The 13,094-nt window shown below is 49.8% G+C and overlaps 5 protein-coding genes across 5 annotated transcripts; 2 read left to right on the top strand and 3 right to left on the bottom strand.

The window, feature by feature from the left end:
- Positions 1-129: 129 nt before the first annotated feature.
- PC9H_006761 (uncharacterized protein) lies at positions 130-2,829 on the bottom strand (the record flags this gene model as incomplete). Its single annotated transcript, XM_036776303.1, has 19 exons — positions 130-213; positions 271-365; positions 425-589; positions 640-713; positions 766-824; positions 879-1,051; positions 1,117-1,176; positions 1,229-1,289; positions 1,341-1,422; positions 1,479-1,609; positions 1,662-1,744; positions 1,794-1,820; positions 1,874-1,958; positions 2,027-2,087; positions 2,143-2,162; positions 2,215-2,258; positions 2,311-2,375; positions 2,436-2,548; positions 2,662-2,829. The coding sequence occupies 19 exons, from the start codon at positions 2,827-2,829 to the stop codon at positions 130-132; spliced, it is 1,650 nt and encodes a 549-aa protein (XP_036632322.1).
- A 1,112-nt stretch (positions 2,830-3,941) lies between these two features.
- FMP52 (Protein fmp52, mitochondrial) lies at positions 3,942-6,735 on the bottom strand (the record flags this gene model as incomplete). Its single annotated transcript, XM_036776302.1, has 10 exons — positions 3,942-4,097; positions 4,148-4,196; positions 4,264-4,386; positions 4,434-4,474; positions 4,528-4,600; positions 4,651-4,710; positions 4,766-4,994; positions 5,377-6,211; positions 6,271-6,330; positions 6,433-6,735. 10 exons carry the CDS (start codon positions 6,733-6,735, stop codon positions 3,942-3,944), a joined length of 1,929 nt encoding a protein of 642 aa, XP_036632321.1.
- A 156-nt stretch (positions 6,736-6,891) lies between these two features.
- On the top strand, positions 6,892-8,524 carry PC9H_006759 (uncharacterized protein; the record flags this gene model as incomplete). The annotated part of the gene is made up of 8 exons (XM_036776301.1): positions 6,892-7,118; positions 7,175-7,208; positions 7,257-7,466; positions 7,550-7,633; positions 7,686-7,769; positions 7,823-7,863; positions 7,913-8,296; positions 8,356-8,524. The coding sequence occupies 8 exons, from the start codon at positions 6,892-6,894 to the stop codon at positions 8,522-8,524; spliced, it is 1,233 nt and encodes a 410-aa protein (XP_036632320.1).
- Positions 8,525-8,719: 195 nt separating this feature from the next.
- On the top strand, positions 8,720-10,212 carry PC9H_006758 (uncharacterized protein; the record flags this gene model as incomplete). Its single annotated transcript, XM_036776300.1, has 9 exons — positions 8,720-8,777; positions 8,878-9,083; positions 9,140-9,244; positions 9,297-9,437; positions 9,491-9,560; positions 9,614-9,871; positions 9,920-10,004; positions 10,070-10,133; positions 10,189-10,212. The coding sequence occupies 9 exons, from the start codon at positions 8,720-8,722 to the stop codon at positions 10,210-10,212; spliced, it is 1,011 nt and encodes a 336-aa protein (XP_036632319.1).
- A 656-nt stretch (positions 10,213-10,868) lies between these two features.
- On the bottom strand, positions 10,869-12,487 carry PC9H_006757 (uncharacterized protein; the record flags this gene model as incomplete). Its single annotated transcript, XM_036776299.1, has 4 exons — positions 10,869-11,567; positions 11,622-11,814; positions 11,865-12,346; positions 12,404-12,487. The coding sequence occupies 4 exons, from the start codon at positions 12,485-12,487 to the stop codon at positions 10,869-10,871; spliced, it is 1,458 nt and encodes a 485-aa protein (XP_036632318.1).
- Between the last annotated feature and the right edge of the window lie 607 nt (positions 12,488-13,094).

Raw genomic sequence — 13,094 nt, 5'->3', positions numbered from 1 at the left:
GGTGTTGTGGGATCGCTAAATACCCGGTAGTCTCTGGTGCTTTCCTTTGACGAAGCGGAGTAACGACGTGAAAGCATCAATTAATCCAACATTGGATCCGCGTAACATACAAATATCGGGACAAGCTCGTCAGAATAAGAACGCGGCAATTTTCTCCCAAATGGTCCTTGGAGGGATTTCTGGGCTCTCTGTTTCCTCGATGGAGGGTATGCCCTGGTAGAGATGCCAAAACTCAGCGTTGGAGGATCCTTAGTGAAAACGTAGACGTACAGTGACGAAGTCCATCTCGTGAGCTTTCCAGAAACTGGTGCGTTTGACGATCTTGTAACCGAAGAACAACGCAAAGAAGATTGGAATGTTGAGGTCTATCCCGTGCAGTATTAGTTAATACGTTCTAAAATGCTGTAGGTCCATCAGAGCTTACAGGAGACTAGGAAGTCGTCGGCCTGAAAATCGAAGAATACGGCGAATCCGTTGATAAGGATGAAGAGAACGGTCCAGAATATTCCCCAATATGAAAGATATGGCTGAAGACGGTTGTTGTAGATGTTCTTCCTCAGGTCGAATCCTTGCGCTTTCATACCAGCATCTGTGGGAAGGGTCAGGAACAAACTGACTGATGCAAAGGAAATCACTGACGGAATCGAGCATAAGTGATGTTGATAGCGCACCACGAGAAAAATCCTGCCACAGTAGTCAAGTTGACAAACCAGCTGATGAATGTTGGTCAGCTTTCTTAAATAACATAGTGCACAGACAACATACTTGAACACTGTTTCGGCACCACTTGACACATTCATAAAAGAAAGGAAAGCGAAGGAAGACTAGAAAGAGAAGATTTATGAGATCTAGCCATACTAGACGAAAATAGAACTTACGGATACGAGGACGGCTGCAAGGGGCAGGCCACTCTTCGTGCAGTAGGTTAAGAATCTTGGCGCTTGACCACGGAGCGCAAGACCGTAGAGGATACGCGATGCACAGAAGAGGAAACTGTTTCCGGCGGAGAAGGCACTAGTGAACACGCCGGCATTGATGATGTGAGGGAGCACTACAAGAACCATACAAGTAAGGATTAGGAGATCAGGATCATCTGGCAATTGCCAATATATTGACCTTTGATACCGGCGCGATTGATGGCGATAACAAAAGGCGATTCCGCAGCGTTACCAGTATCTGAGGGAAGGCGGTTTGATCTCGTCGTAATGGGGGAGAGGGAGTTGCATACCTTCGAGGAGTGCCTCATCGTTCGAGGACACGCACATGCCAATGATGAGAAGACCCAGCATCTAGGAACGTCAATATTTATGATCAAATGGGCATGGGCAAGTAGGTCATACATAGAAAATGACGATACGATAGAAGACCCTGCGTACGGCCTTCGCAATATTTCGGCGAGGGTTCTCCGTCTCTGATGCGGCACTAAGGCGTACTGAGTGTGAGCAGCTGCTAGAAAGGGAACTCGCGATAACACGTACATAGCGACAAGCTCCATACCCTGAAAGGAGAAGGCGGCTTGAACAATCACAGAGATGACGGCAAGGAATTTGTCAGTGTTGATATTCGGGACGAGTCCGGCGCGTGCAATTGCTCCAGGGTTCTTCCAGTACTACGGAAAGAAACTCAGGATTGGTCCCAGTACGAATGCGCCTCGTACTCACACGGAAGCCAATACGCTCGTGATTTGGGCCACCTCCAAGATCAATGACAAGACCGCATAGAATTAGGCCAGTAATCATCGAAACTGTTATTTATGATGTTATGACATGCCGACGAATGGGCGCGGGACGTACGCTTGATGAGCGAGAAAAAGAATTCAGCTAACAGGAAAGCTGGCTTGAGCATCGATTGGATAGGAGGATAATAGACCTACATTCTCCAAACCATCTTACACCGAAAATATTGACGGCGCAAACGGCAACACAAATGACCGCAGTGTAAATTGCCATGTGGTTATGCTGCCCGCAGTGTTTTATAACCGCTATGTTAGATGACGCCCAACAAAGGGTAGAATTACGGTACTGACGTTGTCATCCCAAAACGTCAGCAAGATGGTCGCCGCTGTGACTTCGACCGGGACGGATATACTAGGGGAGGGCATTAGAGTCACAATCTATGGCCAGACACATTTGGAGAACCTACGCGTTAGTATAGAAATAGTTCTGAAGGAAGAGTATGTGTCACTAATCACTTTATAAATGTCCTAAGACGTACCCATCCAACGGCGAATCCAAGGGCGGGATCTACCCAGCGACTAGCTACGCATAGGGTTAAGGGAGCGAAGAAGGGATAGAAGTTGCAGAATCCTACCAAAGTGTGGGAATGTACCAGAAACCGGAGCGTGCGTTGTCATCTCCCCAACTGAGCACAGGGACCTTGGCGATGGGCGAACAATCAACCCCGATCCTCCAAGCCCCCAAGCAAATGTTACTTACGAGTATGCAACCGTCCCAACCAAGGCATATGCGATCAGGGCGCCAAGGGGCCCTGCGCCGCGGAGTGCACCTCCAGAACCAAGGAAAAGACCTGTGCCAATGGTACCCGCGATCTATAGAGGTTATGAAGACAAGTCAGACAAGTGCATCGAGTATGATGCGGGCACGCGACCTACAGCAATCCTGTTAAACGGAATTTAGTGGTTAACTAGGAAGGATATGATACGACGAACATTTGTACATGGCGCTGTTTAAGCTTTCGCTGCACTCGATCAAGGTCGGACGCCTCGAAATGGTATTTGTCTGAACCTCGCGCTGGGCGGTCGTCATACTGTATACTCTGGGAATCGTCGAGGCCCTTTTCAGCCAACGCTGGATCCTTGTAGTCCGCCATCTCTGTCTTGTTAGCGATAATAGGCGCTCTTGACAATAGGCACTAGCGGTCAGAGCGGTCAGAGCGCACTAGACGAAGTGCACCGAGAGGGGAAGAGGAAGGTGAATCCTTGAGAAGTTGGACGCCTCTTACCTCTACATATTGTACACGTCCATAGATCCAGATGTAAATTTAGAACATTTCTGGGCAGCAGCGTGCCTGATTTAATCTGGGGAGTCCATATGGTCACCATTGTTGGATTTGGATAAGCGAAAGGGAAGCGCCACAAGTGAGAGGAGTCGCATGGATTATATCGGGAGTACCTGTAAACAAATGACAGCTGGCGCGGGTGTAAAGTGACCTTGCCCAGTGATAGGGAACAAAGAGGAGATTTGGCATCTGGACTCGGATTCAGCCGATATTGGCGTCAATGAGAATGTATACTTGTGCATCGCCCTTCCATGGTTCGTTAATCGATGAGTAGCATGCTACAGCAAACTACAGCCTGGGCTGGAAGTGAGTGGATAACTGCAGAGATATCCCCATGGGGAGAGATACGAGGATTGACCGCTGTGATGCGCCAGGAGCTACCGGGGAAGTAGATTCGCATGGCCAAGCGTTATCTGAGGCATACAATGTGAGAGCACGAGTAGACTTGTGGAAAGGGACGTTACGGTGGGGTTAGAATTGAGAGTGAATATCTTGCTGTTGGGTCGAGGTATGTATTGTGTCGTTTTAGAAACGTTTAGCAGTACCATCGGCCCATATATATGTCGGCGAATCGGAGGTTAGCACTCCGAGCAATTGATGCGTCTGATGTCAAACATATTTTGAATGCGACCTACTCTCGCTGCGTATTTAGATCGTGTCAGAGTCGCGTGATCGCGGACTACAGCCCAATAACCCAGAAATGTTCGGGAAACTCGTGAACTCCCAACATCGCCGGACGTGTCCGACTAGATTCTGTTGATATCTCTGCCACAATCGGAAGTCCCGAGGGGTCGCGGCCGGGACGCCGAAGAAGTCCAGCCTGTGGAATGAGCCAAACTTATAAAGTAGTTTATGGGTACGTTACAGCATACACCAAAAAACACCCTATCGGACGACAGACAGTGACGGATCAACATATACACTCAAGCCTCGCTTTCGGCTAATTTGATAGCACCTCTGTTGCCTATGACGGTAAAGGGTGCATCAGATGGTCCAGCCTTCGCTGCCTCGGCGGTGGCAGGCAGAGCAGAAGACCCCAAACTTCCAGCGATTCTCATGCTCTTAGCAAGTGTCGAAATCTGAACAAATAAAATCAGTATCACTGGAGACTAGCATAAAGACGCCGTACTTCGATTTCCAGACTTGAAGTAAAGTGCGATAAGAAGCCAATGAAGTACCTAAAGCATAACATACGTGAGTTATAGTTACGACAGAAGAAGATGGCGGCGATAGCGCGAGACGAACCCCCCTATAGTTTCGGCTATTCTGGTATCTTCTCTGGCTGCGCCCTTGAGAAATCCTGGTCGAAAGACGATCGTGTCGCTATAACCTAGGGAGGCTAAACCCTCCTCAGTGAGACCTTTACTCCTACAGGAGGATGAGCAGTTTATTTGAAACAGCACCGCGGGAGCTACCTTGTATACAGAGAAGAGGACTTTGGATTTGCCATCGTTGCCTAGAACGACTTTAGGTGCGTTATGTGGGCGTATGGAGAGGATCATGACGTACGGAGCAGTAGACCACCCTTTGCGCATGTACTGGGTCGTCAGACCTGGCAGCCTTTGCAGCTTTCAAGACATATCTGGGTCGATTTCTCAGCCAGTGGTTGCACAACAAGCTGTTGACACCCACTCTCGGTCTATCTTCTCGAACGCGCTTGCGCTTCCCGCCAAAGCGCGGGTAGTTCCCAAACTTCTCGTCGTGTCAACGAATTGTACTTCTCCTTCACAAGGAAAGAAGGACGTACGTGATGAAGACGACGTCCCACTTGCCATCCTTCCACTCTGATTCTTTCAAGCTCTCGAAATCAATGACCTTCTGTTCCAGCTTGTCCTTTCCTACAGAAATATTATCTGCAGAGGTGACTCTACGGCCATATTCGCCAATTCGGGAGAAATCGTTCGACGACAGCAGTTGCTGGAGTAGTTGTCGTCCGGTCTGACCGGTGGCACCAACTAACAAAGCACTCTTGCCAACTAGTATCGGACGTCAGCACGGATTCAAGGACGCTTGAGGTAAATAACATGCCGCTCATGATTTTATGGTGGGTGATGGTGGTGGTGGTGGAGGAAAGAGATGCGAACTTTCCGACGCGTTCATGAGACAAATTGGCTAGCGCAACCGGCCACAGACGGTGGTGTCTATAATTTCATTTGGGGGCTGATAAATGCAGCCGAACCGACACTTAGATTCAGCCGAATTACAGATACCAGAGAGCTACATGTACATACAACGGGCAGAAACTATTTAATGAGGCTTCCTTCATTTACATTCCTAGTACATTAGCAAATTTTGGTCGGTTCGGCACTCTTGATTCATATAGGTTCCAATTATGTCACCCTCGACCTCTTCCACGACCTCTTCCTCTCCCTGGAACGCCTCGAACGAGGCCCCTCGATTCTCCTAGGTTATTACCGCCACGACCACGATGATTGGGATGCGCTGTGCCAAGTACACCAGGGGCTGAAGGGACGATAGGGGAGTTCTGATCAACCTTCATACCAACTCCTCCATTAACTTGCCCTGGTGCAGACCCTCTTCCTCGACCGCGGACACGCATAGCTCCACGGGCTCTCGGGTTGGCGCGCCCTTTCCCACCGTCTGACCCAGAACGACGATCTTGATGTCTGCGCTCGTCTTGTCCATTCTGCTGGGGGCCATGAGCATCGCGGGGTGTATTTGAGCCGTTCAGATGACTGTCCACGGGGTGGACTGTGTGTGCAGTGGAATTATAAGCAAACCCGGTTGTCTTACCGCCTCGACCGAATCGAACCGAAGCTGGGACAAGGGACAACGAAGAAAGGCTATCTGCAATCTTGTCCATGTCAGTGTCGTCGAGTGTTCTCGTGGCCCTCGCGCTGGCTTTGGGAGTTGTGTCGGCGTGGTCATATCCATCCTTCCCATCTACTTCCATTACTTCGCTCCCTTCGGAATCGTCAGACTCGCTGTCGTCGCTATCATCCGCAGATTCGGAGCCTCCTTGAACTCCTTGATCAGTCTTCTTCTCCCTCGGTTTCCATTGACCTCGAATCATGCTGGCGCCGTCCCCCCATTTCCTCAGAAGCCCGCCAATCCCTTTATTAGTTACAGCAAAGAAGTACTCTTTTGGGAAGCCATGGGCTTGGATGAGATGTAAGCGTCGCGTCTTTGGAGTCGAGAATAATCGAGGACACGAGGCAAGGTGGCAAGCGAACTATTCGGGTGGAAATCAGCTTCATTGCGATCAAACGATGAATGCGGTGCACGACGCACAATCTTCTCCCCTCGATCCTTTCGTATAGCAGCGAGTGGATCGTGACATTCCGTTTGATGCTACGATGACAAAACAGATCAAGTCAGCATCTGATCTCAGCCACTTGATTCGTGCCCCCCGGCAGTGCGACGCGCTGCAGCACATAATGCACAAACACGTACCAAAGCTAGCAGTCGGTCATCTGGGAAGACACAACCACACCCTACTTCTGCACATACTTGCGCATGACACCTAGCGTAATGCGCCTCTAAATCCTTCGAGTGAGCGATCGGCGTCGGGCGTCGTTGGCACGTGGGAGGAAGGGTACACAAGAATGGGTGGCTCGAATGAGGGTCGGTGGCTTCGCCATTGGGCGAATGGATCGTTCTAGACGACTTGGGAGGAGGTGAGGTTGTCGTCGTCGAAGATGTAGACGATGAATGCGACGAGGAAAGCGTCCGTGGCCGCTTTGCCGACATCGACATCGTAGAATGGATTCAGGCGTACTCTTTGTGACTTGTTCTTTCACATAAGTACGGTGTGACTGCATCTGTGACGAGTAACGGTATCCATTTGAGTCGGTCACGTGTGACATTGTCAATCCCCTCATTCGAACAGCTCGAGTTCCCTTCCTTAAGAACATGTCGTCCAAACGCAAATGGGACCAGCCAGCCCCAGAAGAGGGTAGCACGAGCGCAAAACCAGACGACACCAAGTCTGCATCCGATGCCGCAGCAGCAGCAGCAGCGATTGCTGCCAAAATTGCAGCACAATTTGCTGGTGGTGGTCTGGGTGGATTGGGCGGAATGAAAGATCCTCACGACGGAGACTTTACGAAGGATATCGACATTAATGATGTCCGGAATAGGTGTGTAGTACTTCGAGCCATAATGAACACACGGACGAGTCATCTCATAACCTCAGGTATATGTTGACAAAAGGATCAACTCAGGCTCAGGTGCGTAGTATCTGACCTCCTCGGACACAATCATGACATCCTTTTTAGATTAACGAAGACACCGGTGCGTCAGTGAGCACGAAGGGAATATGGTACCCGGATCGTAGCAAAGCCACGGACAAAGACCCTCCTTTATACCTGCACATCTCTGCCTCTTCACAAGAAATGTTGGATAACGCAGTAGAAAAGATAAACGAACTTATCGCTGTTGATCTTGGCCCCCTCGTCGAGGATAAGAAAGACCGACTAAGAGAAAAGGTACGTTGAACTCTCCTAAGGACAGTTGACCATACTACGTTTAGCATGGTTTGTAACTGACCACTGACTGTGTTGTCCAATAGCGAAAATGGCCGGAGGAGAAGCTACCCGTGGGCTTGGAATCAATACGGAATTTCAATGTTCGAGCGAAGGTCGTTGGTCCATCCGTATGTATTCCTTCCTGCGTTCCTAGATCTCGCCCTAATGTATACTCTCCAGGGGATGTTTGTGAAGTACATTCAGCAGGAAACTAGCACTCGAGTCCAAATCAAGGGCCTAGGCTCTGGATTTGTCGACCAAGAGGTAATCACACTGCCTTTAATACTCAAAGGTCGAGCGCTCATGAATCATTCCAGACTGGAAAAGAGGCTGAAGAGCCGATGCACATACATATAACGTATGCCTTTCTCATCTTGCGTTGTTAATGTATGTTGAATATTTCCCAGCGGGCCAGATGAAGCGCAGGTCGCCCGTGCTAAAGTCCTGACAGAGGACCTGTTAGAGGTCGTAAGATCGGAGCACGCAAAAATGGCCACAATGGTCAGCCAGCAACAAATGGAGTTGCATCACGCACAAGCTCAATATGCTGTCTACAACACCATGTCGGTGCGTAGGCTCCTCACTGAATCTTGTGCCAACGGTATGTTGATCTTTTCGATGCAGGGATACGCACCTCCGCCGCCATCAAACGCACCCCCACCCCCTCCTCCTGGAGAACAACCCCCGCCACCTCCTGACGGGAGTGCTCAAGCAGGAGCAGAGGGATATGCTGGTGCTCCTCCTCCGCCTGGAAGTGACGCGGCCAGCCATGATGCTTACGCCCAATACTGGTACGTTTTTGTGTTGTCTTGGTTAAGCTACAGTTTAGCGATGCCAACCCGTAACTCAGGGCTGCTTATGGCTACGATGTCAACTCCCCTCAGTTTAAGGAATGGGCCGCTCAGCAGCAACAGCAGTACAGTCAATATTACGCCCAGCAGGGGTATAGTGTCGACCCATCCCAAGCTGGCGCTGCACCAGCTCCTACAGGAGCTGCTCCTCCTCCACCCCCAGCGTGATATGCCTGTAGTTACTATACTTCGCTGTATCTATGTATCCGCTGTGCTATACATATTTCTGCTTCGCCATGTTACCTTAGGGCTTGAATTGAATTACGACTGCCTGGGCGCTTGTCCTGCTTTGTTCCCCTCGGTGACGCGTCGAGGCGACAATCTTCTTTATAACTGGACTCTTGAGAACAACCTCCAGTCAATATGCCTTCCGATAAAGATACTTTGCTGAGCATGGGGTTTGATGCTGCCCGAGTAGAGTGTTGGCATCGTCTTCTCCCTCATCATACCCATTTCACTGATCTCGTTTATCAACATGTTCATGTCCGACCTGGGCCACTGACTGGACTTCCGTAACGCAGGGGCACTCAAAGCAACTGGAAACCGTGGTCTGCAACCAGCGATGGATCATATACTTGAACACGAAGGACAATCAGTACCTGATCTATCTTCAGTATCAGCATCCAGGTCGTCTTCCGCTCAAGCGCACGCAGATGACGACGAAGACGACGAAGACGCCGAGGCATTGAAGAGTCTGGGTGTTGCTGGGAATGCTGTCGAAGCAAAGGCACGCGCGCTCTGTCGCCGAGTACACAAGCAGTTCGTTTGATAATTCTCACTTAGAGCATCAAATGTTCCCTCTGTGGCAAAATATTCAAGAACACCGCACTAGCTAATTTCCATGCGGAGAAGAGTGGGCATGATCAATTCGAAGAGTCTACAGAGGAGGTAGACTCCCCCTTCTTTCTGGGATCCACAAAGAATCCTCACCATTACATAGGTCAAACCATTGACGGAGGAAGAAAGGGTCCAGAAATTAGCTGAACTACGCGAGAAACTTGCTCAGAAGCGTGCTCTGAAAGCCGTAGAGGAGGCGAAAGAGGCGAAAGCTAACGAAGCGTTGCGACGTAAATCAGGAAAGGTACACAGGCCCCTTCTTTGGTGATCCTACGTTTATGTATCCACGCCTCGCAGGAAATGGATCAAATCAAGGAGAATCTCAAAGTCAAGCAGGCGCTGAAAGAGGCTGAAGAGAGGAAGCGAGGTAAGCTTGCTTCTTTCGCTTCTCTGTTACATGTATCAATTGTTCGCCCGTAGATAAAATTGAAGATGCCAAAGCTAGAGCTGCGGTGAAAGCACAGATCGAGGCTGACAGGAAAGCGCGTGCTGAGAAGGCCGCTAGGGAGAAGGCACTCCGCGAGGGCAGGGAGATAGTCGATGCACCAACTGGTCCCGCTCAGGCGGCAGCTAGCTCCTCCAGCGGCGTATCTAGTAAGGACTTCAAAGAAACTAGACTTCAGATACGAATGGCCAGCGGTGGGCAGCCGTATACGACCACCCTGTCGAGCGATGCCCGTACGTACATGGTGCGATCGTACGATTGTCTAACTAAGCTTCTACTAGCTTTACGAGAAGTTGCTGAGTTTTTGGCTGGGCAAACCCTTTCTGTAGACGTGGACTCCGTCTCCTTTGCCCAGCACTTCCCGAGGCAAGCGTTCTCCCGCCATCGAGGATCTCGACCTTGAATCATTTACACATTTCCATCCCATATAGAAAACAATTCACTCGAGCCGATTTTTCTAAGTCACTTCGAGACTTGGGTCTTACTCCTTCCGCTGTAAGTTATCTTACCGTTTTCATCATACAAAATGGTGTTGACAATGATTTTCTAGGTCTTGATCGCTTCCACACCATGAGTAAACATTTGCATAATATCCGTCAGTGTTGTACAATCACTAGCAACGAGCATTAAGCAAGCTCTGCCATCATCGCTTGCAATACACCTAGGTTCTTGTATGTTTCTATCGGACATTTCACCGCTAAGCAATAAGCCCTCTGTTGGGGTTGGGCTATTGATTGCGAGTGTGCCGAGAGGTGAGCATCAGTTTATTTACTGTATTCTTTCTAGAGCCAAGTCACTATTCCTTGTGGCCGGTGATAGTCACATTTCTATCGCGATCTCAACGGTGGTTGCCGACTCCCTTCTTGCGAAGCATCTCCCGCCAGCTTAACGGACTAAAGTCTCAGAAGCATACATAATCCCGTCATCGACGATGCCGACCAGGCTGTCACGTAACGACCCTTTTTGCCTTGGAAGAGTCTGCCCAAGCCGTCTTAGTCGTGTGGTTCTCGTGTTCTCGGGCTTCTACTAGCCTCCTGATATCGCTAAATAATCCCCCGCAAAATTCGTTCCAGGGTTCAGACGCAGTCAGTATTTCCTGTAACTTCCCAAGATAGCGGTAGCCACGTCTACATTCTTGTCGTTTACTCGCAATCCTTATCAAGTACTTTAGCACATCACCAAATGGATGATGAATGGTTATCCCACGAATGCGCCGCTCCATGATAACTTCTATGCGTAGTCGTAGATAGTGATCTTCCCGTTCGAGTGCCCCGTTACTAGTCTCCCTTCCGCTTCGTCGATGGCCAGTCTAACCCAAGTATCTTGTTCATTGAGATCAAACATGGTAGACGCTACCGTGGTTTGTTGTATTTCTGAGGCCCCGATGTCGCTGTCATCTGGGAAATGTTTAAGACAGTAGCCAGCCAGTCTTTGACCACAGTCTGGCGCATAATAGTCTTCCGTATGAGTGTCGATCCAAACCGCCGAGCCGTATTGTCCAAGGACCATATGTGTTATGGAAAACAAGCGGATGGGGGATGCGATGGTCTGTATTATGGCCGGAGGCATAATATATGGAAGGTTGGTTTGGCTGACAACCAGGGAGTTATTGTACGCGGGGTTTGGCGCAAGTTGGATGTGGTGTAGAATGTTTACTGGCCACGGAAACCAGCTTCCGAAGCGAGCGAGTATATAGATGGGGGGCAGACTATTATGTCGTGCCGCGGAATGAGAAACCTGAGGAACGAGACAACCGCTGTCTAGTCGCCATTGCCACTTATGGCATGCTACAGCTTCAAGTGTACGCTGTGGCTCACCCAGCTCTGGGTCTGCGTTTCGGAAAATGAACAGGTCGTATATTTCGAAGGTTTTCCCTCGCAATGCCATTAGGAAATCTGCATGGACGAAGACACTGTGGCATTCGTCAGGCTGGGGCGCATGATCAGGGTCCGCAAGGATAATGTATAGGAATAAATGTGGTACCTGAGGATTTGCGGGATTGAATAACGAGGCCTCTGTGGCAGGGTCATCAACGTTCATGATACCCAGGGACCCGTTGTTGTTGGCTGTGAAAACGACCGTACTACCTGCAAAGGCGAGCAAGCGGCGACGGTGATCGGGGAAGGTTTTTTCTAGCTCCAAAATACCCTCAGCGTCCATGGAGTATATTTCAAGACTGAGTCGGATGAAAATCGGTAGAGCCGCAAAGAAAACTGCACAACTCACTGCGGACGTTGTACTGCCAGAACGAAAGGCTGTTCAGCCTGTGCATTAATAGCCAACCCACTAAACGCATGGGAGGTCAAACAGGACGTTTGAATGGGAGGGTTGGCTAAAAGGTCCCAATTGCGAACAGTGAATACCACCACCTGTCCGCCGATGTGGAGAGCGTGGACGGAAATAAGCCAACGGGCTCCGTGACCTGGGAGGAGGTGTAGGCCGATAACGCGTGGTAAATGATTCCCATCTGTGGTGGGCTGAGACATAATTGTCGTCTTTCGGGCTGCCAGAGGGAACGCCGACGTCCATTTATTTCGCAGCCGTAAACTCCGTATCGTCATGCCCTCCAGATCGTGGGCAGCCATCGACTCAATCGGGCGTTCATTGCTAATTTGTGGTGTAGGAATATCTTGTTCGAGGACATATGTCTGGTAGAGAAGAGACCACACGCTTCGAGATTGGGTCATTGCCTGAAAGTCCTTACATGTCTGTGCCACAAGTTGGACGGTCAGGTGTTTCTGAAATGACACGATATTTTCTCTTACCTGCCGAAGGGCGAGTATGTCTTCAATGCTGAGGTAGAGGAAGATATGCAGGAATATCTCCAAAGGAAGAGTGACGGTGTTCATAGTTGACAGCAAGCGACCTAGGCCAAGGGAGGTGATCGACAGCTGAGTAACGGTGCCTACTAGTCGAGTCAATGCTTCGGCTACGGTGAGGGGTCGGGAGTCTATTTCTTGCGTAGATACCTAGACACCTTTTCAAGGCCCCTCCCAACAGGTTCCGGTCACGACCAGGCGGAGATGAAGCCGAATAATAGCGGTAAATTATTAGAACCCAAGCAATATTCAACGAGAAAGAAATCAAGAAGGTTGTAGAACGAGATCGCCACGACTGCGTCACTGTGGATTCATTAGTAACACGATAGATAATCGTTATCGAAACGCTGACCACGCTGTGGTAATGGCTCGTCCGTGTGCCTCGCACCAGATACTATACAAGAAGGTCACAAAAGAGTCGTGAGTCCAGACGCAATCCTGTACATTGGTGCGTCTTGGTGTGAACGCCAGCTGTTACGGTATGCCTGTAGCACGCGGAGACGAGGAGAAGATGCCGGCCTATAAGACGATTTTATCGGATATTCCTATGCTCGGACCGTTATGTTTCGATGCAATCGCACTTATTGCACCCGCCTAAGAAGTCGTTACGGCGTTAAGAGAGAACGTGTTGCAAAAG

The sequence above is a fragment of the Pleurotus ostreatus genome, assembly GCF_014466165.1.
Source record: "Pleurotus ostreatus strain PC9 chromosome Unknown scaffold_4, whole genome shotgun sequence".
NCBI lineage: Eukaryota > Fungi > Basidiomycota > Agaricomycetes > Agaricales > Pleurotaceae > Pleurotus > Pleurotus ostreatus.
The sequence above is the reverse complement of the archived record's forward strand: the minus strand, read 5'-3'. Positions and strand labels throughout refer to the sequence as shown.